We start from the raw sequence: 22,985 nt of genomic DNA on the forward strand, positions 1-22,985 counted from the left end.
GCTGTGCCCAATCGATGCACAGGAGAGTCTTAACCTAAGAAACCAAACACAAAGCTTCGGGGAAAAAAAGATCTAAAAATATAAGCCCCAAATCAGAAGGTGGGAGACCGGAGACAAAGATGGTGGTTAACAAAGCGTCCAGCAGGCCCAGTGTTTATACTCGTGTGGACAGACCCGCCTGGGTGGGCGGCGGCGACAGAGGCCGGGGACACGAGGAGGGAGGGGTGAAGAAACAAGGTGTCCCAGTCCCAGTGAGAAGCCGTGACAAGTCTTAATGTGCCATTTCGATTCAAAGGAGGGGAGGGAAGAAATGTTCTTTTTCGTTTTGCTCATCAATATGATGAGGTCTCGTGTCCCAAACCACATTCAGGCAGTTCCCGAGTCTGCTTCTGAACGGGACATGCGGATCCGAACTGTGGCCAACCCAGCGGGGAGTGTGGTTCCCGAGCCCCACGCCTCAACACTGCCGGCGGGGCGGGGCGGGGCGGGCGGGCGGACAGACGGACAAAGCAGCAGGCTCGCGGGCAGCCGGCTCCCGGCGCTATGTGCTCCCGGCCGTCTGCCCGTCCCCTTCATCGCCAGCACCTGTTGGGAAGCAGCGGCCTCACCGTCAGGTCCCCACCCTGGATGGAGCCCCATTCCCTTCGGTCAGGCCCCCCCGCAACCTCCAGGGCGGGGACCACCAGCTCACCGCCTCCGGTGGCCCCTGATGGAGCCAGGACGTCCTCGTCACTGTCGTCCTCGTTGGATGGGGCTGCCCCGGGTTCGGGGGCAGGCATCTTGGCTTCCTGCTCCTGCTCCACGCGGCTGCGCAGGGCCAGGATGCGGTGGTGCAGGGCCGCATACAGCTGGCCCGTGTCCTTGGAACTGGCCTGGGAGAGGCGGAGGGAAGCGGCGGGTTGTAAGGCCTCTGGGTTGGGCTGGCTGCCACCACATCCCCAGGCTGTGTCCGGGGAGGACAAACTCAGGGACAGCGGACGGAAGCCCCTGCTGCCCCGGGGCCCGTCCTCCCCAGGGGCTCGCACAGCTTGCGGCTGCACTGCGCTGGTGCTCGTGCTGCGGGGCTGCTCTGGTCCTTCTTCCACCCATCTGTCCCGACCCGCTCCTTCTGGACACTGGCTGGCCTGCAGGCCACCCTACCGGCCCCCTGGACCACAGGGCGCCCCACAGAGGGGCGGCGCTTAGTGCGGCCCTGCGGTGCGCCGACTGGGTGTGCCCGGGAACCTCCCTTCTGTGGGGGTGCAGGAGGGCACGGCCTTCGTCCAGGGCGCCGTCTGGCAGCTCCTTTCCCCAAGAGGGCAGCAGCATCCCACCCCGTCCCCAGGGCTACTCACTGAGATCAGGAAAACCTTCACGCCCTGGTCCTCGGTGTCCATGGCTGTGATGCGTATGCTCTTTTCACTGGCCTTGTCAATCTGCATCTGGGCCCACAGCTTGGTGTTGAGGATCAGCCGCAAGCTGCCCTGGGTCCGCATCACTGCAACCAGCAAGGCCACTCAGCCCCGGCCCCTGACCCCCACCCCACAGCCGGCGAGGAGAGCAGACACAACCCGGAACGAAAACATCACAGGGGTGAAATCCCACAATCCCCTCGAGGTCCGCTGAGCCGCAGCCCCCCATGCGCCAGGCCAGCCCTGGACTCCCTAGCTCCCCCACGGCCACGGGTGGGCCAAGAGGCCACCATATCCACTGCGTGGAGGGTTCCGTCGGTCCCCTGGTTCCAGCAGGCACCAGGACGATGGCTCCCTTGGGGAAGGGGAGGATTAGGGGGAGGTGAGGCCCAATAGGGACAACTGCGGGCTGGGCACGGGCGCTTTTTCAGGGGACCCCTGACCGGCCCGATTCTCAGGGCAGCCCCAGCCCTGACCCTGTGGCTTTCTGAGAAAAAAGACCGAGGCCAACTGCTGCTCAGAGCTTCCACCAGGAGGGAGACAGAGACAGAAGGTGACACATGGTGAAGAAAAAAGAGGCTACAGACCTTCCTTCTCTGGAAGAACCACCCCATTCGACCTGCAGCAGGCCCAAGGCCACTGTCCGCCTGCCGGCTCTACCAGAGCCCACCCTCCCCGCATGTGCCCTGACCCTGCGGACATGGCGACGGCTTGTCTTCCTGTCAGCCCACCCCTCCCCACCAGACGGAGCAGCTCGGGCCAGCGCAGGGAGGCTGCAGGGTGGGGTCCTGGGCTCCTACTGACCAGACTCCCCCGAGTCCACTCCCCGAGCCCTCTGCGCCCAATGGGCCCACCTCCGAGGCAGGTGGAGCGCTTGGGACGGGCTGGGGGAAGGAAGGTCTGTGATGAGGATCAACAGCCGTACGGGGTGACTGAAGTTACCGTTTGATTTCCTTTTCCTTTTTGCACCATGAAGCAACCGGCCCTTTTACTATTAGAAAACAAGTTCGAAAGTTGCTAAGTACTCTTGTCTACTTTCACACCCACAAAGAGGAGAGTCGCGGAAGAGCTGGCTGCGAGAGCCTTGGGATCAGGCCTGGGCCTGCAGGCCACGGGGTGTGGGTGCCAGGGGCTCTCCCGTGGGGATCCGCCCTGGGATCTTGCCCTTCTGGGCGTGGGGACCACTGCACCACCCCAGGCCCCCTCCACGGCTCACCTAGTCGGGACTGTAGTGTCCCATCGTCAGTTGACGCCATGTCGTTGAGTCTGAGCAGCCCCCGGCCTCTTTCCACCCACGACTGTGAGGCCTTGTCAAAGACAAACAGCTTACACTGGATCTGGAACACAGGGCAGCCCTCTGGGTGAGCAGGGCCCCGGCGGGGGTGGACACCGGTGTGGACAAACTCCCCAGAGCCTCCAATCTACCGAGTGAACTAGCAGGCAGAGGTCAGCAAACTATGGCCCGGGGGCGGGGGAGCGGGTCACGTAGCCCTTGGCCAGTTTTTCTTTTTTTTCCTGTTCTCCAGCGAAGATGAAGTCTACATTTTCAGAGAAACATTAAAAAAATCACTAAGGTCGGGGCACCTGGGTGGCTCAGTCGGTTAAGCGTCCGACTCTTGATTCTGTCAGCTCAGGATGTCACGGTTTGTGAGATGGGAGCCCCACGTTGGGTTCTGTGCCGACAGCGTGGAACCCGCCTGGGATTCTCTCTCTGCCCCTTCCCCTGCTCATGCTCTTTCTCTCAGTGAAAAAAAAAAAAAAAAAAAAAAATCACTAAGGAAATAAAGATAAAAACCACAATGGGGTACCCACTTCGCCCCTGCTAGGAGGGTGGCAGCAGGCACTGGGGAGGGTGTGGAGAAACCGGAAGCCTTGCACGCGGCTGGTGGGATGAAAAATGGCATGGCCGCCGCAGAAAACGGTTCTTCAAAATGTCAAAGGCGGAGCTACCGCATGGCCCAGGGTTTTAGAGAAATGACACGTATCTTCACACGTGAGCCTGTCTGTATACACGTTCACGGTAGCACGGTTCGTAACAGCTAAAAAGCAGAAACAACCTCAACGTCCACCAGGCACGGGCACGTCCCTCGGCCACGAGCAGGAGCGAGGCGCCCACACCTACCGCCCCGGGGACGGAGCCTGAACACGCGACGCTCAGGGAGGGAACCAGACACGAGAGGCCACACGGGGTGTGAGTCCACGTGTGTGAAACGTCCAGAACAGGCCCATCCACGGACGGGAAGGGGGCTCGTGGGGGCCGGGGCTGGGGAGGGGATGGGAGGGCTGACTGGTAACCGATATGAAGTTTCTTTTTTGGGGGCAAAAATGTTCTATTTTGATAGTGGTGGCAGTTGCACAACTATGTGAATATACTAAAATCACTGAATTGTATGCTTCAAAAGGGTGAATTTCATAGTATATGTGTTCTATCTCAATAAAGCTGCTATAGATGTATAAAAACGGAATATACCACAGAGACCATGCCTGGCCCTCCACATGAAGTGTGCAGATCTTTATCAAGTTGCTCTCTTTATACGGGTAGAACTTCAAAACAATGCTGAGTGGGCAGAAACAGCAGTAGTTCTAAAAGCCTTACACCGGCGCCCGGGTGGCTCAGTCGGTTAAGCACCCGACTTCAGCTCAGGTCATGACCTTGCAGTTTGTGAGTTCGAGCCCCGCATCGGGCTCTGTGTTGCCGGCTGAGAGCCTGGAGCCTGCTTCAGAGTCTGTGTCTCCCTGTCTCTCTTTGCCTCTCCGCTGCTCGCACCCTCTCTCAAAAATAATTAAAAAATTAAAAAAAACACAAAACATTAAAAAAAATTCTAAAACCCCACATTAAAAACTCTGATGCCCTACAGACGCAGTTCATAGACACACGCACATATGTGTGTGCAAGAACGAAAGGCATGAGGCCCACTAAAGTGGCCATGTTGCCTTGGGACGCAGAGGAAGACGGGCACAGGGGAGAGGTGGGGACAGAGGCTGGGTTGCATCTGTGGTCTCCGTTCCCTAGTAAGACAACATGGGGCGCCAGTGTGACAAAATGTTCCCAGCTGTTCATTCCGGGTGTTTGTTACAACAGTCTCTGTAATGCCCCGAATCATTGAGAATGTCTCAAAACCGATCCTTCTACTCAAAACCAAAGCAAGACTACAAGTCCCTTAGCACTCGCTAAGCTCTCAGAAGCTCTGCCAACAAGGTCCTAAAGGGTAGGGCACCGGTCCCTCTGTCCAGCCTGTCAGATGCACCGAGAAGCGGGGGGCTACTGACAGCCCCTCACGCCACCACCTAAGGGCCAGGAGGCCCAGAGGAGCCAGACACCCCCCACCAGGCCCGCCGCACCTGTAACACGTTGCTCTCCGCTTCCTCCCCGGTGATGACTTCCACTTTTTCCAGCAAACACTTCCGGGCTGTTGCCTTGGTGTAGGCGGCTGCCGACTCGGCCAGGGACTCTGAAATGTTATTGGCTAAACGACATTGACTATTTATTTGCTGGGGGGGGGGGGGGGGTGTGCGTGCGTACCTCACAGGAGACAAAACAAAACAAGAGGTCCCGGCTCCAGACCCGGAGCGGACCTCTGAGACAGGGCGGTCTGGCCCTGGGAGCCTGCAGGGCGACCACCTAGGAGCCAGCTGCCAGCACGGCTGCCGGTTCCCCAGCACAGGGCAGGACGGTGAGGCTCTTCCCACACAGCACTGGAGACTCCCTCTGCCCCCCACCCCAGGGCAAGGAGAAAGAAGGGGGCAACCACCTCTACGACCCTCTCCCCCAGAGGCACCACGCACGGCCATAACCTTGTGGTTTCAGGACGACCGTGTCCCCTCTCTGCTCGCTGAAAACCAGCACCACGCCGTGCTTTAGACTCTGTCCCAGCGGTCAGTTCATGTGAGGCTACCGCCGCTGCAGAGAGCTGGGGCCCCCGTCCCTCCCGGGCAGGGGCTTGGATGGATGGTGCCCTGTCCCTCGGTACCCTTCCCACGAGGCCGCAGGGCTGCAGCCTACCTTTCTCGGGGGTGGCCTCCTGGGACGAGGACTCGGACCCGGATTCAGCAGCCGCGTTTTCTCTGTTGGCATCTGAACTGACTTCATTTAACTTGGGGGGGCTCTGCAGGGCACACGAAAGCATACGGGTCGGGGCGCGTGTCTGGGTGCTCCTGGGGGCCAGCCGCTGTGGGTCAGGAAACCTCTCTGCCGGGATGGCGGCTCTCGGCACTTTTCCTGCCAGGCAGAGGGCTTTGCTCTGCAGACGGCTTCTCCTTCACAGTTTTGGGGATCCACCCAGACCCGGCAGATGAGACTAGACAACCCCCTCCCCAGAGGGTGGGTTCCAACCTGGGGCCCCATCTCCACACAACGATCCTTGAGCATCACTGGGTAAAACCTGGCAGAAAGTCCCCCCCGATACAGGCAGCTTGCCCTGTCCCCTTGTATGCTGTAGGCGAACCGTGCACTCTGGTCCCCAAGTGAGGCCTCCCCTGATGTGTCAGGGAGGTGTGTACCACCAGGTGACAGTCACCTTGGCTCGAGCTGCTCATCTGTGTAGGAGGCAGCTCTTGGCTTGGACTATTTCACTATAACAGAAAAAGGATAGTAGTGATGCTCGAGAAAAGCAGCAGGAGGCTCCTTAACGTAACGGGGACACAGGCAAAGGCGGAAGTGACGAGGTGGGACAAGACAGCTCCCTAAACATGCTCACGATGGATGCGGCGGGGAAGGAAAGAAAAGGGAACAAAAATCAGGAAGCAGGTAAACTATTCTGGAACCCCATCTCAAGCCGGCCAGGCTTTCTGGGACGGGGAGGCAGCCTGAAGGCACCCAAGAGCCTTGGCCCTGCTGCGTGCAGGACACACGTGGGACACCGCAGGGGCCCAAGGCCACCTCACCAGACCCCCTCCTCCATGCTGCAGCCTCGTGGTCTGGGAGGGGAGCTGAACTCCCTCGACTCCAGAGGTGGCTCCAAAAGCACGTGGCTAAGGACTCTGGTCCGATGGTGGTCACCGTAGCCGGCCTCGGCCAGGAAGAAGCATGGCCCCTGACTTGAGGGGAAGCCTGTCTTAGGACAAGGCTGAGCTGGCCGGCAAGGAGGAAAGGCAGGAAGCTCCAAGACAGGGTCCTGAGGAGCCTGGTGGCGCACCGCCCCCGCCCCCCCAAGCCTGAGCTGGGCCTTTCTCCTGCGACCGAACACATCCTCATTTCACAGGAAGACGAGGTGGCAGCCGCGCTCACACGTCCCTTGCCTGGTGCCCCAGGAGGAACGGTCCCCACAGGGCCACTCACCAGCACGCGCTCGCTCATGTTCTGGCCAAACACGAATTTGTTGCTGGCGGTGTCGGCACTGTTGGTCGAGTTGTCTAAACTGAAGAGAAGACAAGCCGTGGGTGTGGGGCAGCCAACGGAGCGGGGCAGGCAGGTGGGCACTGGCGCGGGCTGCACACGCACGGGCACGGCAGGAATGGGTGAGAAAGCCTGGTGTAGGCCCCGTTCAGCCTTCCCTGTGGGGGACGGGCCCAGCACGTAGGGCTCACAAGCTTCCAGGCTGGGCTGTACCAGATGGTAAACACACCCCCGCAGCTCCGCCCCCATTTCCAAGTATCCACTTCGTGTGGGCACCTTCGCCCCACGGCCACCTTCCCTGACCCCTGGAGGTGGGCGTCACCCTCGGGGTGCATGAGGACACCGCCTCCGAGAGGCTGACCACAGAGGTCAGACCAGGAGCCACCCACTTCCCGGAAGGAACTCGCCCGTCCCTGGCAGCAGCCGCCCCCGTGAGTCACTGCAGCTCTGTGAGCCCCATCCCCTGGCCTGCACAAAGGAGGCGACACCTCCCACCCTTGGGCTGCTGGCAGGTGACACGGGATGACCTCGGAGCTGCCCTCACCATCACATTTCATCCAGTTTATGATGTCCCAGTTGTAAGTGCGTCCCAATTTGGGAAATGCTGCAGTGCCCCAAAAATGGGTCTTTAAAAAGATATCTGATGCTGGGGTGCCTGTGTGGCTCAGTCCGTTAAGCGCCTGACTTCGGCTCAGGTCACGAACCCATGGTTCGTGAGCTTGACCCCCGCATCGAGCTCTGTGCTGACGGCTCGGAGCCTGGAGCCTGCCTCGGATTCATGTCTCCCTCCTTCTCTGTCTCTGTCCCTCCCCACCCTCCCGCGCTGTCCCTCTCTCTCGCTCTCAAAAATAAAGATTAAAAAATTTAAGAAACCATACGTGATGCACTTTGTTCCTTCCCATCTCCCACTCTGTCCCCCCTCTCTCAAAAATAAAGATTAAAAAAAAAAATTTAAAAACAACATCTGATGCACTTTGTTAATCAGGGTCCAGGCAGCCAAGTGCGACGTCACCACCATTCATGCCAGGCCTCTACAACATCCGAGCCCATGTTCTATTTGCTCTGCTGGCCTGTCTCCCAGGCAGGGACACGCTTTCCTTCGGAAACACCCGTGGGGCCCCCAGGCCATTAGTGAGCACTGCTACCAGCAGTGTTCACCAGCGGCGAGCTCGGATCCAGTGGAAGGGTCCCCACAGGCCGGAACCTGGTGGGTAACAGGCAAAGGAGACACTGGCCTCCTGCGTTCTGCTCTGGGCATGAGATCCGGGTGATAGAGATCCCTCTGAGGGCCGAGCAAAACTTGGATCCTGCCTTGTGTCTGTCGAAGCACAGCACCCTGGCCCCTGCAGAGCCGTGCCCAGAGTGGGAATAAAGGGAGAAGCTGGGGGGGTGTGTCTAGGATTCTGGTAAAATCCGCCCCCCCCGCTCCTTCCTGCCCCCGGTGCTGTCTCCTGTCTGGGTCCCCAGTGACGGGCGATGGAGGACCACAGGCCCCTCTTGCAGCTGGGCACAGGCCCAAGACACACACCTGGAGCTGATATACTGAAGGAAATAGTTGGTCGCAGTCGGCGTTTCTGAACTGGGATGTCCGGCATTCTCCATGTCAGCCACTTCAGTGTTCTCGTGTATTAACTGGGAAACAGAGAGGCACAGTTACAAGTCGGAGACCTGCCTGCTCTGGCCTCTACAGCTCAGCCTGTCTGCACAACCCTTAGGCCACATGGTACATTTCCAGGACACAAATCCTATCGTGCACAGGTGTGAGGGCGTGTGTGTGTGTGTGTGTGTGTGTGTGTGTGTGTGTGTGTGTGGATATACCAGGAGTGGGGCTGTGATCAATGTCTCCATTTCTGCTTTTAACGGTGAAGATATAAAACACAGTCCATAAGACATGAGAGAGCTTTTTCTTTTTTGTTAAAAAACCAAACCCTCAAGCTGGCATCTTGTTGGCATTTTCAACAACGCTTCTGTAACGCGACCACGGTAGACTTACAAATCTGATACCTTCAGGGGTGTATTATAAATGTAATAAAAGCATCGTTTCTTGAGGGCTCCTCTAATCTAAGTGCTGTGCCAGCTGTGTTAAACAGCTCATTGAATGGGACCCTCCTGGGACCCCTGAGAGATGGGCATTCTCAGCCTCATTCTATGACCGGGAAAGCAGAGACTCAGGAGTGTCCAGAAGTCACCCCCACTGAGAGGCTGGCATTTTAACTGAGACCACGGATCGCAGGAGCCCCGGGCCTCCAGAAGAGAAAGCCCCGCCCCAATTTCAAGCAGCCGTCCCCCTAAACCCTAGGAACAGACTCAACCTGACAGCCCAGGCCAGACCACTGCCCCCAGCACAGGGGATCTCCAGGCCCTTCCTTCTTCTCCTGCTTCCTTCTCCCTGGAGTGAGCAGCCTCCAGGGACTCATTATCTTGGATAAAGCCATGCAACAGCAACACTACTCTTCACCTCTGGGCATCTGGGTTTCTCCTGGGCAGTGAGCACCAAAGCAGAAAGCGGGCGGCAGAACCCAAAGTTCTCTATGCACCCGAGAGACTTGGGTTTCCTTATTTCAGGGCTTCTCCCTGTCACCACCCTCGACGTCGGGGCGGGACCCCTCTGTGGGGAAGCCGCCCTGGACCCTGTGGGGGGCTGGGCAGCATCCCTCGCCTCCACCCACTGGATGGCAGTAATACCTATGCCTTAGTCGTGACAACCACAAACGTCCCCAGACATAGCCACTGATGTGGTCTCTCAGGCTTCTAAAGGAGCTCCTGCCGATGAACTGCTGGAAATGGCCCAGAAGGACACTCTGTCCCTGTGGCCGGACAGGCACTGCCGCCCAGTCTGGTCTCCCAGAGCGTCAGCACACGGGGTCCAGAGCCCAGTCCCCTGCCACTGCCAGATGCTCTCCCCCCGACTCAAAATCCCCTAGACCAACAGGCCCTGGGGCAGCCAGGAGGAGACAGATGCTGTTGCCTCCTATGGGAGAGAAAACAGTTACCTTTCCGTCTGCCCTCCTTTAAAAAAATAAGGTAATGCTTCTCAGTTAGGGGTGACTTAATCCCACAGGGAACACTCGACACTACTGGGGGACACTTTTGGTTGCCATACTGGGGGGAGGAGTATATGCCTGGCGCCTAGAGGGCAGGGACCAGGGCTCAACGCCCCAGGACCGGCCTCCAGCAACTCAGAACGAAGCGAAGCGGTCTAAGTGCTGCTTTGTGCCCAGAGAAGCCCTCGAGGCAGGCGACAGCAGCCTCTCTGGCGATGCGGAAAGGACCGATCACGCGGCCTCCTTTGCCTCGAAAGCGTCGGTTCTCAGGGACGGGCAGGCTCGGCTGCCTCCCTGTCCGCTGCTCCCAGGAGAACAAGGGGCCCGCCGCGGAGGGTGCGGTGTGGAAGGCGTGTAAAGCAGGAAGCTGCTGGACACGCCGAGAGCCACAGGAGTATCCCGCGACGCACTGTGTGCACCTCCTCGCCCCTCTGACGGGAAAGAGGAGCCAGGCGGACCGACCCGAGCACAAGCACTCACACACCTTGACTCTGTCCCTCAGGTTCTGTCCGAACACAAACGCCTGCTGTACAGCCCGCTCTGCTTTCTCACAGTCCTCCCCGGTACCGCTAGGCTCATTCTTCTGGGGGTCTTTGTCCTAGAGGCACAAACAAGACAACCGAGAAGAGGCGACAGACAGGTTAGCCCCGATGAGCAAAACGGGCCCTCTCACGCCTCACGTGCTTGCTGTCTTCTCTGGCGGGGTCCCTGGGCGTCCGGGCCGCCTCAGTGTCCCCCGGGCTCGCAGCAGACTTGCAGGAGACTTACTGGGCTGCTGCCCCGGCCCCCGCGTTTCCAAGTGGTGGCAGGTGGCAGCGACGGTTCCTAATGTTAACCCTGCAAAGTGCGGCTGGAAGGCGGGGGGCCGAGGGACGTTCTAACACTGAATCGCAGATGACGCTTTTCACCGCTTGGGCTCCAACATCCACCCGGACGGGGTGTGGGGGAGGCGGCGGGTGTAGAGGCCCGGGCGGCAGCTCTGCCGCGGACACGGGAGCACACGCGCGGGGCGGCTCAGCGTGTGGCGGGCGGGGCGCTGCTGCAGCCGGACCGCAAGGCCGCCCCCCGCCGGCCGCAGGTGCAAGCTCTTCGTCCGGGACCCTCATCGAGCAGCTGCTGCGTGACACTACTGGGCACAAACGCCCTCGGCCCGCCCGATCCCAGAACCCTGGGCTCCATTGCAAGAAAGAAAGAAAGGTGTCTGAGCTGCCTCCCCAGGCACATTTCTCCAGTTAGCACGGGGCCGTGTATCGAATCCCTAGGTTGCTCAGCTGTGGAAGCAGGGAGGGGAGACATCTCTTCATGTACAACGGCACGAGGCTCCATCAGTGACGGCCGTTCCTCTGGCCCCAGGGACTCCTCAGAGGCCCGCCCGCCACCCGTGGCTGGGCGGCACTCAGCCTGGGCAGGCGGGACTCTGGAACTGCGCGCGGACCATCATCGGCATTCTGGCAACTACTGGCATCGGTGGCTGCTGTGTGCACACGCTGCCAAGCTAATCCAGAAGCCTCCACGCGGGCCAGCCCTGGCTCTGCTCGGGGCAGGGAACCGCCCACACGCTCGGGGAAGCTCCCCGCCCAGCACGGACGCACCTCAGGCGCTCGCGCCTCATCAGACGGACTTCTCCGCGCGGGGGTGTCGGGCGATGTGGCCGTCGTGGCCCCCGTGCAGTCTGCCGGGATGCTGAGCCCGTTGGTGCCGCTGCTGGGGACTGTGGGAGAGAAGGACAGCGTGGGGTCACGGGAGTGCGGTAGGGCTTCTTGCGCCCCTGTCACCATCTAGACCAAGAGGGTCACTTCTCCTTTGTAAAGAACAGGATCTGGCGTCACCACTGAAAAATCACAAATGCTTACAGAAAAACAAACCCAGAACTAAAACCTCACGGGAATGAGAATATCTTACGGCTTATTCCACAAAGAACCGTACGAATTTTCAGCATACTTAGAAACAACACTGCTAATTATGGGAAAAAAAAAAACAAAAAAAAATACATGTTGAAGGAACAATTAGGAGTTTTATAAAATAAGTTTTACTTGAAACATCTTTGTTGGGGCGCCTGAGTGGCTCAGCTGGTTAAGCGGCCGACTTCGGCTCAGGTCATCATCTCACAGTTCGTGGGTTCGAGCCCCGCGTCGGGCTCTGTGATGACGGCTCAGAGCCTGGAGCCTGTTTCGGATTCTGTGTCTCCCTCTCTGACCCTCCCCTGTTCACGCTCTCTCTCTGTCTCAAAAATAAATAAACGTTGGGGCGCTTGGGTGGCTCAGTCAGTTGGGCGTCCGACTTCGGCTCAGGTCGCGATCTCGCGGTCCGTGAGTTCGAGCCCCGCATCGGGCTCTGTGCTGATGGCTCAGAGCCTGGAGCCTGTTTCAGATTCTGTGTCTCCCTCTCTCTCTGACCCTCCCCCATTCATGCTGTGTCTCTCTGTCTCAAAAATAAATAAACGTTAAAATAAATAAATAAATAAATAAATAAATAAATAAATAAACGTGAAAAAAGAAAAATTAAAAAGAAACATCTTTGTTTCCTGCATCTTTGCCCTTGAAATAGTTGAGATCATGTGACACGCACAGCTTTAAATCTGGCTGATTCTTCAGCATCATGTAAAAAAGCCTTCCCACTGAAACTCTTCAGAAATATTAACTATTTCCCTCACAGGGGATGTTGGATTGCTTCTGATGAGGAATTTTTAAATTACAGGGAAAGACCAAGAGGAAGACAAGAAAAGCTCATTAGTATTAATAAATTAAGGGTTAACTGCAAACCACCACCGTGTGGAGATGGTGGGAACGTGGCTGAGGAGTTAGGTCTTCCGGCTGGCACGTGACCAAAATGACACGAGTGTCTCAAACACACGGGGCTGAGTTCTGCCTGCAAACATGCTGGGCTGAATCTCAGACGCCTGGGAGCGGGCCAGCTTGTAGAAGCCAGTGCGTGCACAAAGCACATCTTAACCGGCTGTCACCGTGGCCCAGTGCTGCACGGAGACGGCATCTCTCTCTGTCTTCCCTGAGCTCACCGAGGATTTAAAGGATCGTTTCCCCAGCACTCTCTCTGTTCTGGAGCGCATTCAACACATATGGCTGAAGTCCCCTCGCTGGAGACACAGCTGCCCCCGGCGCATCTCAGGAACGCTCTACACCCCACCGTGCGAGCCCGTGTGCCAGGCCGTTTCTTACCGGTCTGTGACAGTGCCTTTGGCTGCGGGGCCTGCAACACCGCCGGGCGAAGCACACTCCGCTGTTGCTCCTTGGGTTTCTGGCTCGGCAGACCTGAGAACAGAGGATGGCTTGCCCGGGGCCCTCGGTCTTCATGGGCAGAAACGCACACCCCTGCAACGGCTCTCAGGGGGCTTTACAGAAATTAATCCGGTGAGTACAGTAATGTTACGGGGGAAGCACGGGACAGCTGTCCTCAAGTGCTGGGCTAAAGGGCCAAGCAGAGATGGTGAAGTAGAGCGGAGAGCCGCAGACAGGCCCCCAGGGTTTAGGACTCTGCTCAGGCTCACATAAAAATACCCTTGCACCTGCTTTTCAAAATGCCACACTGAGAAAACCCTTCTGCCAAACACAAATTGGGCAGGAGCCACAAGAGAATGCTTCCAATTCCGCACCACTGCCAGGCCCTGTTCCCCAGCAGCAGGCCACTGGCTCGTGGCCACTCCGCTGATTGGGGTGACTCTGTGGCACTCTGGGGCTGGGACGCTCTGGAGACACAGCCTGAACCGACAGAGCAAACGCGGGCCGCAGAGCCTCAACGTCCCACACCGAGCCAAGTCCACTCCCTCACCACCCACCCCCCTCAGGGTGGCAGAGGGCTGCCGGGTGGGAGAATCTCTCCTGATCTGATGGGCTCTTTAGAGTGACTTGTCAATGCTCATGCACCAGGGAACTGAGGAGACCTGGAGCGCGGGCTGAGCCTGGAGCACACCAGCCGGGCTGCCTCAGGCAGCCACGCAAACAGAGGCTGCACAGAGGTGGGAAGGGTGTGAGAAAGGCCCTCTACTGTCCTCAAAGGCGGGCACCTACCTGCGCTGGGTGCCTGGCCGTGGATCAGTGTTGGTGGCTTCAACCGGAACCCACTGCTCTTTTCCTCTACAAGCACAAGACAAAAGGTAAAAAGCAGGACCGCTTAGGGGTTGGGGATGGCAGCGAAGCTGAGACGGTCAAGGGCAGGGGAAGACCGTGGTCTGGGCTTCAGTGGCCATGAGCCTGGAGAACCCGGGAAATGTTTCCAAACTAAAACAGAAACGCAGAAGCCCGGTCCAACCACCAAGGTCATAAGGCAGTAGCTTGGACGAGGAGGAGGCAGGGGGTCGCAGGAGTGCTGACTCCAGGTCGCGTGCTGCCAATGAAAGACCGGGGGCTGTTGAGGGTGCGAGACAAAAGTGACAGTGCGTGCACAGCTGGTCCATGCCTGGGGCACCTCACCCGGCAGCTTGCCAGGAGCTGTGCTGGGCTCACAGGCCCTGGAGAATGTCAGGGAGTCACCCAATCAGGGTCTCTAGGACCGGTCTCCCTTTCTTAGACCTGTCTCTCTGTCTTGTCAGAGAATGCCTGTGTAATCAGGAGAAGCCTCTGCACCACCAGCAGATGTCTGGGAAATGAGACACGTTTTCTGTGGTGAAAGATCAAAGGTGGCAGACAGCAGGCTCGCTCTCTTTCCAGATGTGTCTGGAGAACTTCACCTCGTCGCTTCCTGAGAACACTGGAAGGCCCAGGAGAAGGAAGGGGAAGGAAGCAGGGCGACGGCTCAAAGCCTGATTTCAGCTGGGCCACTGGTCCATACAAATCCCTTAATCTGTGCGTGCTGTGGACTTGGCCTGTCTCCTAAGGGGTGGGGAGGGGGGAAGGCCTGATGTGCTTGACAGGAAGGGTCAGCATGAAGGTCTGTCCCTGGGGCAGCACAGGGATGACAGCATTCGGGGCTACCGGAGGCAGCCTTGCTTTTGTGCTAAGGTCCAACTCATCAGAAGAAACCCTTGTCAAGTTGCAGGGAACGAGATCAATACACAAAAATCAGTTGCGTGAATCTATGCGCTAGCAACAAATAATCCAAAAACAAAGTTGAAGAAACAATTCCATTTACAATAGCACCAAAGAGAATAATACGTGGGAATAAATTTAACAAATGAAAACTACAAAACATCATTGGAAGAAAGTAAAGACAAACAAATGGAAAGAGGTCTTAGAAGGTCACACAGTGTGTGATTCTATTTATATGAATCGTCCAGAACAGGCAAATCCATGGAGACAGAAAGTGGATTCTTGGTTGCCAGGGGCTGGGGGAGGGGGTGATGAGTGACTGCTGACGGGGTCGGGGTTTCTTTTCGGGGTGATGGAATGACCTAAAATTAATTTAATTATGGCGATGGCTGCTTAACTTTGTGAATACACTAAAAACCAACCAACTCTACACTAGAACACCAAAAATGCCTTACCAGAGCAAACTTTCAGGCATAAAACAAAGTCAAATCAGAATTCTGAACGGAGCAGGAAAGTCTTTCTGCTGTCTGCACGTGGGTGAGCCAAACTGCTCTCCTTGGGCAAAAACAGGATTAAAAAACTCTCGCTGCTAGCTCGTATGAAGGAGTTGAGTCCGCCAGGCTTCCAAGAGCCTGTGTTAGTGGAGCTGGGGTCGCTCCCGTAAGAGAGAGGTCATAAAAACCACCCTCCCGAGATTCAGACACCCCAGATGCGGGGGAAGACAAGCTGCCAGATGTTTCTTTTTAGAAGGGAAATACTCAAACACATTCCCAAAGCTCAGTATCATTCATAAGACGACTGGCAATTTACAAACATTAAGGAAAAACTAAGACGAAGTTCACAATTGAGCCAATTCTTAAAAGCCTTATAGCTGGCTTTGCAATGCTTCCACTGTGGCCCCTGATCAATCTCTACCTCTCTGCTCTGTGTAGAGCAACGGTGGCAGCATGCGACCCTTGCCGCTAGCTGAGGACGACCAGCGGGGGCACAGGTGCGGACGATCGCCGTCACCTAGCATCGCGGCACCGGGCCTCGCACCCGGCCCCCCTAGCAGACTCACAAGAAATCACACTGAATGCTGCAGCGAGCGGACGACACACAGGCAAAGCAAGCCACGCCTGTAATGGCAACCAAGGACTGGGGACAGAAGGAGCCCGAGGCAGCAGGGAGGTGTGCTCACAGGGAGGGGCTCACGGGCCCCATCTCCACCAAAACAGACGTGCTCTCTGTTCGTGGCTTCAAGAAACTCCCTTTTCCTGCGACATGGTCAGGGCACAATGAAGAGGTGTGGCCTGTCTGATGAGCCAGAGCCCTGGCACACGTGGCAGGGTCACTGGCGTCCAAGAGCGACTGCACCGGGGGCACGCTCGTGCCCCTCTGTGAGCTTACTGGGCGGATAGGTTGCTCCCTCTGAAGCAGTCTCTGCCCTCCTCCGATCACATTGAAAGCAAGCAGGCCTCTTTGCGGGTGCTTTCCGCCCTGCCTCGGGAAGACCCCAAGTGACAGGTGAGGGAAGCAACACTCACCCCTGAGGGAACTTGAACTTGGTGTGTGCCAGAGGAACAGACAGCCTGGTGGGGGCCGGGCAGGGGCAGGTGGGAGGGTGCTTGGCACGTGTAGGGTATAAGAACGTGCACTGCAGGTGAAGGCAGCAGGTCTCTTACTGTCAGAAAGAGGGAGGCGCATCTGGCTGGCTCAGTCAGGCTGAGCGTCTGATGTTGGTTTCGGCTCAGGTGATGACGATCTCACGGTTCGTGGATTTGAACCCCACATCGGGCTCCACATTGTCAGTGCGGAGCCTGCTTGGGATTCTCTCTCTCCCTCTGTCTCTGACCCTCCCCAGCTCACGCTTCTCTCTCAAAATAAATACATAAACTTAGAGGAAAAAAAAGAAAGAAAGAGGGAGAAATTCAAAGCAAGGAGGTTCAGATGAACCCTGTTGGTGCTGGACTGGAAGTACACGTGAGCCTGGGGCTACCCATACACGCGGACAGATACAAAGAAACGTGTGTACGGGTACACACGTGTGTGCACGCAAGTACGGGTACGTGTCCCCGTCTCTGGGCACCGAGGAGGCCCAGGCGCCGTGACAGTCCAGGGGCGGTGAGCTTGCTGAGACCCAGATTTTGGTTTCCGGAGACCACGCTCCCTCCACTAAGGGCCCCTCTGAGAAAAACAGACATGATGACGGGCCTGGAGCCTCTCTCGTTAGGACAGAAAGAAAGCACTTAAAAGAATAACGCGTCGTGGCAAAATGACACAGGAACCCGTGTGATGCGACTCCCGCTGGCCAAATCTGGGATGGTTAAGTTCTGCACTAAGAATGACAGACTGTAACTGGCTGCCTAAAACAGGAATCCACGCGCCCACCTTGAGGTACAGGATCACAAAGGACTAAGCGGACAGAAGGGAAAGCCCTCTCCCACAGGAGAGCACCACCTGAACGTACCAGCAACAACGAAGGCAGAAAATCCCGCCGTGATCGGTCATCAGAGGAATGACTAACCCGAGCAAGGGAACACGAGTGGATGCTGATGCTGGAGGGGAAAAGTGGCGGGGGGGTGGGCTTCCCCAGGGTCTCAGAGCGTCTCTCTGGAAAAAAGGGGGTGACCTCACAGAGCAGAAACGGACAGAACCCACTGTGACCAAGAGGGCAAAATCAGCCCCACTGGTAGCAGGGCTGGGGCGCCGGGCAGAACACAGCTTCGCTCCTGTGCTATTCTAGCCCCCAGACGCACCACCTGGGCGGGATCGCCAGGAATCCCTGGGCGAACCCAGACAGAAAAACTCCTCCAAAATAATGGGCTTGTCGTCTTCTCGGCCATAAAAGTCAAGGGAAGAATGAGGCAGTATTCCAGATGGAAAGAGAGAGACGTGGTGCATGATCTCTGGATTTGGTCCCTCTGCTATGAAGGACATCACTGGGGCGACTGGGGAAAATCAAATGCGCAAAGGGATATAGAAGCGCTTTATAAAATTCTTCCCTAAGTTTAAAATCTGCACCCCCCCCCCCCCCGATTAAAGCTAAAAACCAAAAGAAAGGCAGGCAGGCAAGGTCAGAGGAGGCCTGCTCTGTGGGACCGATGTGCAAGTCTGATATGACTCCACCCTGCGTCAGGTAGCAGGAAGCGAAGCTGCGTCGGGGCGCCTCGGCAGGCCTGGGAACCCCCTTTTCTCAGGGTGGCCCTGCTGTCGATGCTGCAGAATGAAGGTTTTGTGGGGGGAAAGAAGAGAGCGAGGCCACCACTCACAGACCTCACGAGGGGCTGTGAGATTTGTGATGGAAATCGCCGGCTCCACGCGATCTAGACACTCGGCTTCGGGGACTGACAGCCTGGCCCAGAGGAGGCTCACCGCGGCTAACGTCGCCCCTACCTTTCACAGCGTTCTTGCTAAGCGAGCACTCCAGGCACTCCCAAGGACGCTTAGAAACCAAACTCCTCTTTAGGACCTGGTGAGAGGGTCAGCTCCAAACAGTCTGCTTTTCGAACCAAAATGAGTTCAATTGTGTGAAACGGGGCTATCGAATCGATCCCGTAAGTTATAAAAACACTGCCCTCATGCCAGAGTAGGACTTCTCTTGCAATGCTTTTGAAGTCGGCAATGAATTTATATAAGGCAGGTTGGGTTACAGAATTCGGGTGGTTGAACTTGCTCATTAAATATTTTATGAGGAATTTCAGCCACGTGGGAGAAACGTTCAGGAAATCCTGGAGTTGGGTCTCCAGCGAGAGACCAAAAAAGGAAGGCCCTCTCAGTCTTCGGGGGGAGGCAAGGTCTTGCCCTCAAGGTTTAAAGCTGTGACCGAGTACGCTCACATATCCCTCTGAACATGTCTAAGTCACACTGATTATTAGTGTGAGGGTCTGATGCGCAGAAAAGGGGTCTGGAAAATTCCATCGGCCTCGCAGCAGTTACCTTGGGGTGGGGAAGGGAGCGGGGCAGCCAGATTCTTTCACTCTGTGTATTTCCCGTTTGCCTTAAAAAAACGATATGAGTTATTACTTGTGCAAAAACCTTGTAAACGAGCAGTACGCTGATCTATAGCTGCTTTTTGTTTTTGCAAGAACAAAAACAAAAAAACCAAAAAAACAACAAGACTTTAAAGACTCCTTGGGACCAGGCCCTCCTTGCAGAGGAAAAAAACTAAGGGCTTGTGAAGCTTGCCTCACACTGGATTCCAAATCTACGAGCTGAAGATTTGGGAAAACATTTAAGAACTGAAAAAGAATCCGTTTTTCAAATTGCCCATTCCTGTTTAAGATCTTATTTTACAATATCAACTGCTTTTCATCCCAGGAAAACCCCTAGCGACGGGCAGTAAAACACAAAGGGACACGAGGGCTCACCTGGTTCTGAGTCAGAATTGCCTGCAGATGGCTCGCAGAAGGTTGATGGCATAAAAACATTGTTTTTTGATACTGTCGACAAGGAGGTGCGGGCAGGGAAGGGAACAAGAGGAAAAACAACGTGAGTAGGCGGAGAACACACGAACCGGGTCACCTCTCCCACCTGAAGGGTCGATCTCCAAGCCCCGCTCTAGGAGGCTCAACATTGTGAACCAGGCCGTTAGATGCTGTGGTCCACTGTGGCCGCCTGTCTCGTCCTCATGCCCCTGGCTTTTCCTTGGCACCCTGGGCCCCTAAGTGGGCAGCCAGGAGGGAAGCAGAATGAACTGGATGTTCCCAGCCTCAGTCCCTGCTCCTTGTCACCTGCCAGGGCTCGCTGGCTGGCTGCACCCCTACTCCCCTCACCTGTTTAGGATCTTACTTTACACTTATGAACTGCTGCCTGGGGTGTGGGCCGGGCAGTAACGCAATGGCCCTCGGAGCTGAAGAACTATCTGGGTGGATGGACACAGCTACAGAATCAGAGCGCAGGGCACCGACAACGCCTTCCAAGTTACCAGCTCTGCTCGTGTCTCTCCGCCCGCGGTGACTGAGAGCTATTTCCTATGCCACTGTGCCAGAGCAGAGGGGAGATATTTGGCTGTCCTTTGTCCCCGCAGCCTAGGGCCACAGCACAAACCACTTCTCTGTTGCACCTTTTGCCACAGCGCGTGGCTCAGCAGTGCACGGTGAACGCCAAGGAATGCGATCCGTTGCCAGGAAGCAGAAGCTCCCTGTCTCACAGGAGCACCGGGCAACGAGGGAGATGAGGAGGTCTATGGAAGCCTGGACAGGTTCCTCAAGGCCTGCTTATTAGCAAGTGACAGTGCATCCATTCAGGGGCCTGGAGCACTCATGAGAAAGGGTGTGGCAAAGTCCACAATACGTGTGTTAAGGGCAACAGGGAGGAAATCCAGTGTGTTTCAGGGGAGGATCTTGAAAGGACGCTCGCTTTCTACACTGCACCTTCCTGTAACGTCTACATTACTCCTGTAAGCACAAATGACCTTCCAGCGTGTGCTTTTTCTCTTAGAGTGACATCATTAAGGTTCACAGTTACACAAACCTCCCAAGAATGGATGCCAAGATAGGTAACCGGAGATCCTCTCTAAATACATACGCATCTCTGAGTCTGCACTTGGGCGCCAAGACTGAGAACACGGACGACGCCAGGGGGACCAAGTCAAGATGGGGAGGGGAAGGGGCAAGCCCTGAGGCTATGTTTGCCCTTGAATCTGCAGGGCTGTCCCCAGGCTCAGAGAACCTCTCACCAAGTAGCCTCGGCATCTCTCTCTACTCTGGGCAACGCCCTCTTTCCTGCATCGGTCTCCATACAAGCCCTCGGGCCCAGCCACTTCCGCAGGGTCCTAGCCTGGCCCACCCTTCAAGGTCCCACCAAGCCCTCCTCCTTTGGGGGCTCATGGCATTCCATCACCGAAGTGTCTTCCGGGGCCACTTGGTTCGTTATGTACCGTGTGTGTGTGTCTGGGCTTCTGGACCAGACTGCCAAGCTCTAGGCACATGCCTGAAGGGTCAGGAGGACGCACTACTTTTCGCTTCCTGTGCCTGCAGTCTACAGACACAGTCACACACCCGAGCAGGAGGACATGTACTTAATGGCCACAGCTCCCAACAGGACTGACCATCCTTTCCCTCTCTTTTAGAGGGACTACTTCCTGGTGCATTTTCTTTTAGTCGGCTAGGTCACAAGCCTCTGTAAGTGGCACGGGTTCTCGAGTGGGGAGCACTGGAGCCTCATTCCTGGCAGACGCTGAGCCTCAGATGGATTCTAAGTGGATCTGGGCCGAGCAGGAGACATCAGAGGGGAGCACGGACGCTTTCACCGCTTGGGAACGGTCTGCAACGGTTACCTGACTGTGACGGTGGGAACTGGGTTAAAGAGGACGTTCTTTCTCGCTTGACAGGAGGGCAGTAATTTCCATCTTCTCGGTCGGAATCTACAGAAAATGAGGAGGAGGAGGAAGAGGAGGAGAAAGTCAGGCTGCTTTCGCTTTTACAACCAAAGAGGATGAACCGTTTTAGAGATTTCCTCACCTTCTCCACCTTCGGGGCTGGAGCCTCCGGCTGGCCTCTGAAACGAGAGCACACGGCAGGGCGGTGAGAGAGGGCCAGGTTGCCCCGCACCCTGCAGCGTGGGAGTTCTTCAGTGAGTGCGTCCTGAAACGCGGCCCTGGGGGCCAACTCCCTGAGCTCAGGCACCCAAGTCACGGACAGACTTTCAACCTAACATTAGGCTCAAAACTCCCCCCAAGAACCTTCTGTGTCTGCCTTTCCAGGCCATGGGGTCAAGGAGTCCATGGGCTGAGAACATGTTTACTGCACAAAGACGGGTGTCTTTGTCTCTCCACAGGTCACAGCTAACTACGTGCCCCCCCCCCCCCCCCCCCCCCCCCAGTCAAGCACAGTGAAACGGTGTCTGGCTGGAATTCACTTTGCCAAGAGCTGGCAAGTGACTCGCTCCGCTCTGGAGGGCAGCCAGACTGGGTAAAATGGTCACCTAACACCGGATCGTAGCAGCCTCCATTCCCTGCCCTGGCTTGTTGCACAGTGCAGAACGCTGCTTCAAGGTACGTTATTATTTCCAGAAGATACAGAACTGTGATGCCTGGGACCTAAGTCCGACGCAGAGTGTTCAGAACAACTCAGCAGACCACACAACCTACCAAAAAATCACCAGCGAGGTCAGAAGGTGGCCGCAGAATTTCCTCCTTAACAACGTTTAGTTTTAGAATGTTCACAACTAGCCATCCAGAAGCCTTAGGATGAGGCCCCGTTCCCAACCCCCAGATAATACCCAACCCCTAGGAGACAGCCCTTCTCAGAGACATTGTGACTCTTCTGAAAGAAGCAGACAGAAGCAAACACTGACGAGTGCATATCAGTCCTCCCGGGGCACTGAACGTGGGAGTGAGCAGAGGAGCCAATTTTCTTATTTTCAGAAAAGCCCCTAGGGGTCAAGGTTAGCCAAAGGAGGACCACCTGCCTGGAGGAGCTGTTAGGGATTAGATGAGGCGCGCCTGGGAAAGTGCTCTGTGAGCCCAGGGCGGGGTGGAGACAGATGCAGTAACTGCCCTAAATAACGTAAATAACGGGCTGTGAGCACCGGCTGGAGCCCTGGGCGCCACTTTCCCCATAAAGGGCCACAAAGGACTTTCAGCATTTTGGGCCACGTGTATATTCCACCATCTTAGCTTGTAGACAGAGGCCCGGAGTTTGTAGACCCTGTCCTAAGGGACAGGGAGAGAAAAGGATCCCAGCCTGCACGCTCTCCTGTGTGAGCTGACAACGTGGGCTGGAGTCAGAAACACAAGCTGTTCTAAGCGCCCGCTGCAAGCCTCTGTGAAGGGGCGAGGACGGCTGCTGTCCCCACATCCGCAAAGGCTGATCCGGGGGCGCAGGGGAGGCCATCCAGCAGAGTGCTTAGTAAACGAACCCCTCATAACACAACAGGGGCTCGACAGTCCGCGGGGCAGCTGTGAGCACACCACTGGGTCCCAAACGAAATCAAACAGGGAGGAGTCGGGCAGGCGGGCTCCAGATGGGCACAAACCGGCGGCAGGAGCCTCAAGGGGCTCGACCCCTCTGGAAGGCCTGCAGTACTTTCTCCCAGCTCTGACACTTCCTAAAGGTACACCTTGGGCAAACTGTGTCACTTGCCCAGGCTCGTTTCCTTGCTTGGGAAATGGGGGCGCCGGCACCGGCGCCTCAGGGAGATTGACGGGGTCAGTGGGATAAGCAGGTGGGGCAGCACTCAGCCCGACCCAACACCCGGCCAAGGTGGGGCTCTCCCAGCCGGCTCACTTCCGCTGGATGTTATGCCCTTG

General features: G+C 56.7%; 1 protein-coding gene across 6 annotated transcripts in view; it reads right to left on the reverse strand.

Annotated features, from left to right (window-relative positions):
- Positions 1–137: 137 nt before the first annotated feature.
- Positions 138–22,985, reverse strand: part of RANBP3 (RAN binding protein 3) — a 55,173-nt gene continuing 32,325 nt past the window's right edge. For 4 of the 6 annotated variants that reach the window (XM_011287630.4, XM_011287643.4, XM_011287647.4 and 1 more), the window contains 15 exons: positions 21,196–21,232; positions 21,012–21,098; positions 19,102–19,173; positions 13,796–13,861; positions 12,947–13,039; positions 11,363–11,481; positions 10,255–10,368; positions 8,255–8,358; positions 6,670–6,748; positions 5,395–5,497; positions 4,734–4,858; positions 2,608–2,728; positions 1,335–1,477; positions 692–872; positions 138–585 (listed from right to left, as the gene is read on the reverse strand). In XM_011287630.4, coding sequence (XP_011285932.1) covers positions 542–585; positions 692–872; positions 1,335–1,477; positions 2,608–2,728; positions 4,734–4,858; positions 5,395–5,497; positions 6,670–6,748; positions 8,255–8,358; positions 10,255–10,368; positions 11,363–11,481; positions 12,947–13,039; positions 13,796–13,861; positions 19,102–19,173; positions 21,012–21,098; positions 21,196–21,232 — 1,488 coding nt within the window. In that variant the 3' untranslated portion in view covers positions 138–541. The remainder of the gene's footprint in view (positions 586–691; positions 873–1,334; positions 1,478–2,607; positions 2,729–4,733; positions 4,859–5,394; positions 5,498–6,669; positions 6,749–8,254; positions 8,359–10,254; positions 10,369–11,362; positions 11,482–12,946; positions 13,040–13,795; positions 13,862–19,101; positions 19,174–21,011; positions 21,099–21,195; positions 21,233–22,985) is intronic. The other 2 variants (XM_045044486.1, XM_045044477.1) reach the window with 1 other exon arrangement.

The sequence above is a fragment of the Felis catus genome, chromosome A2 (genome assembly GCF_018350175.1).
Source record: "Felis catus isolate Fca126 chromosome A2, F.catus_Fca126_mat1.0, whole genome shotgun sequence".
Classification (NCBI taxonomy): domain Eukaryota; kingdom Metazoa; phylum Chordata; class Mammalia; order Carnivora; family Felidae; genus Felis; species Felis catus.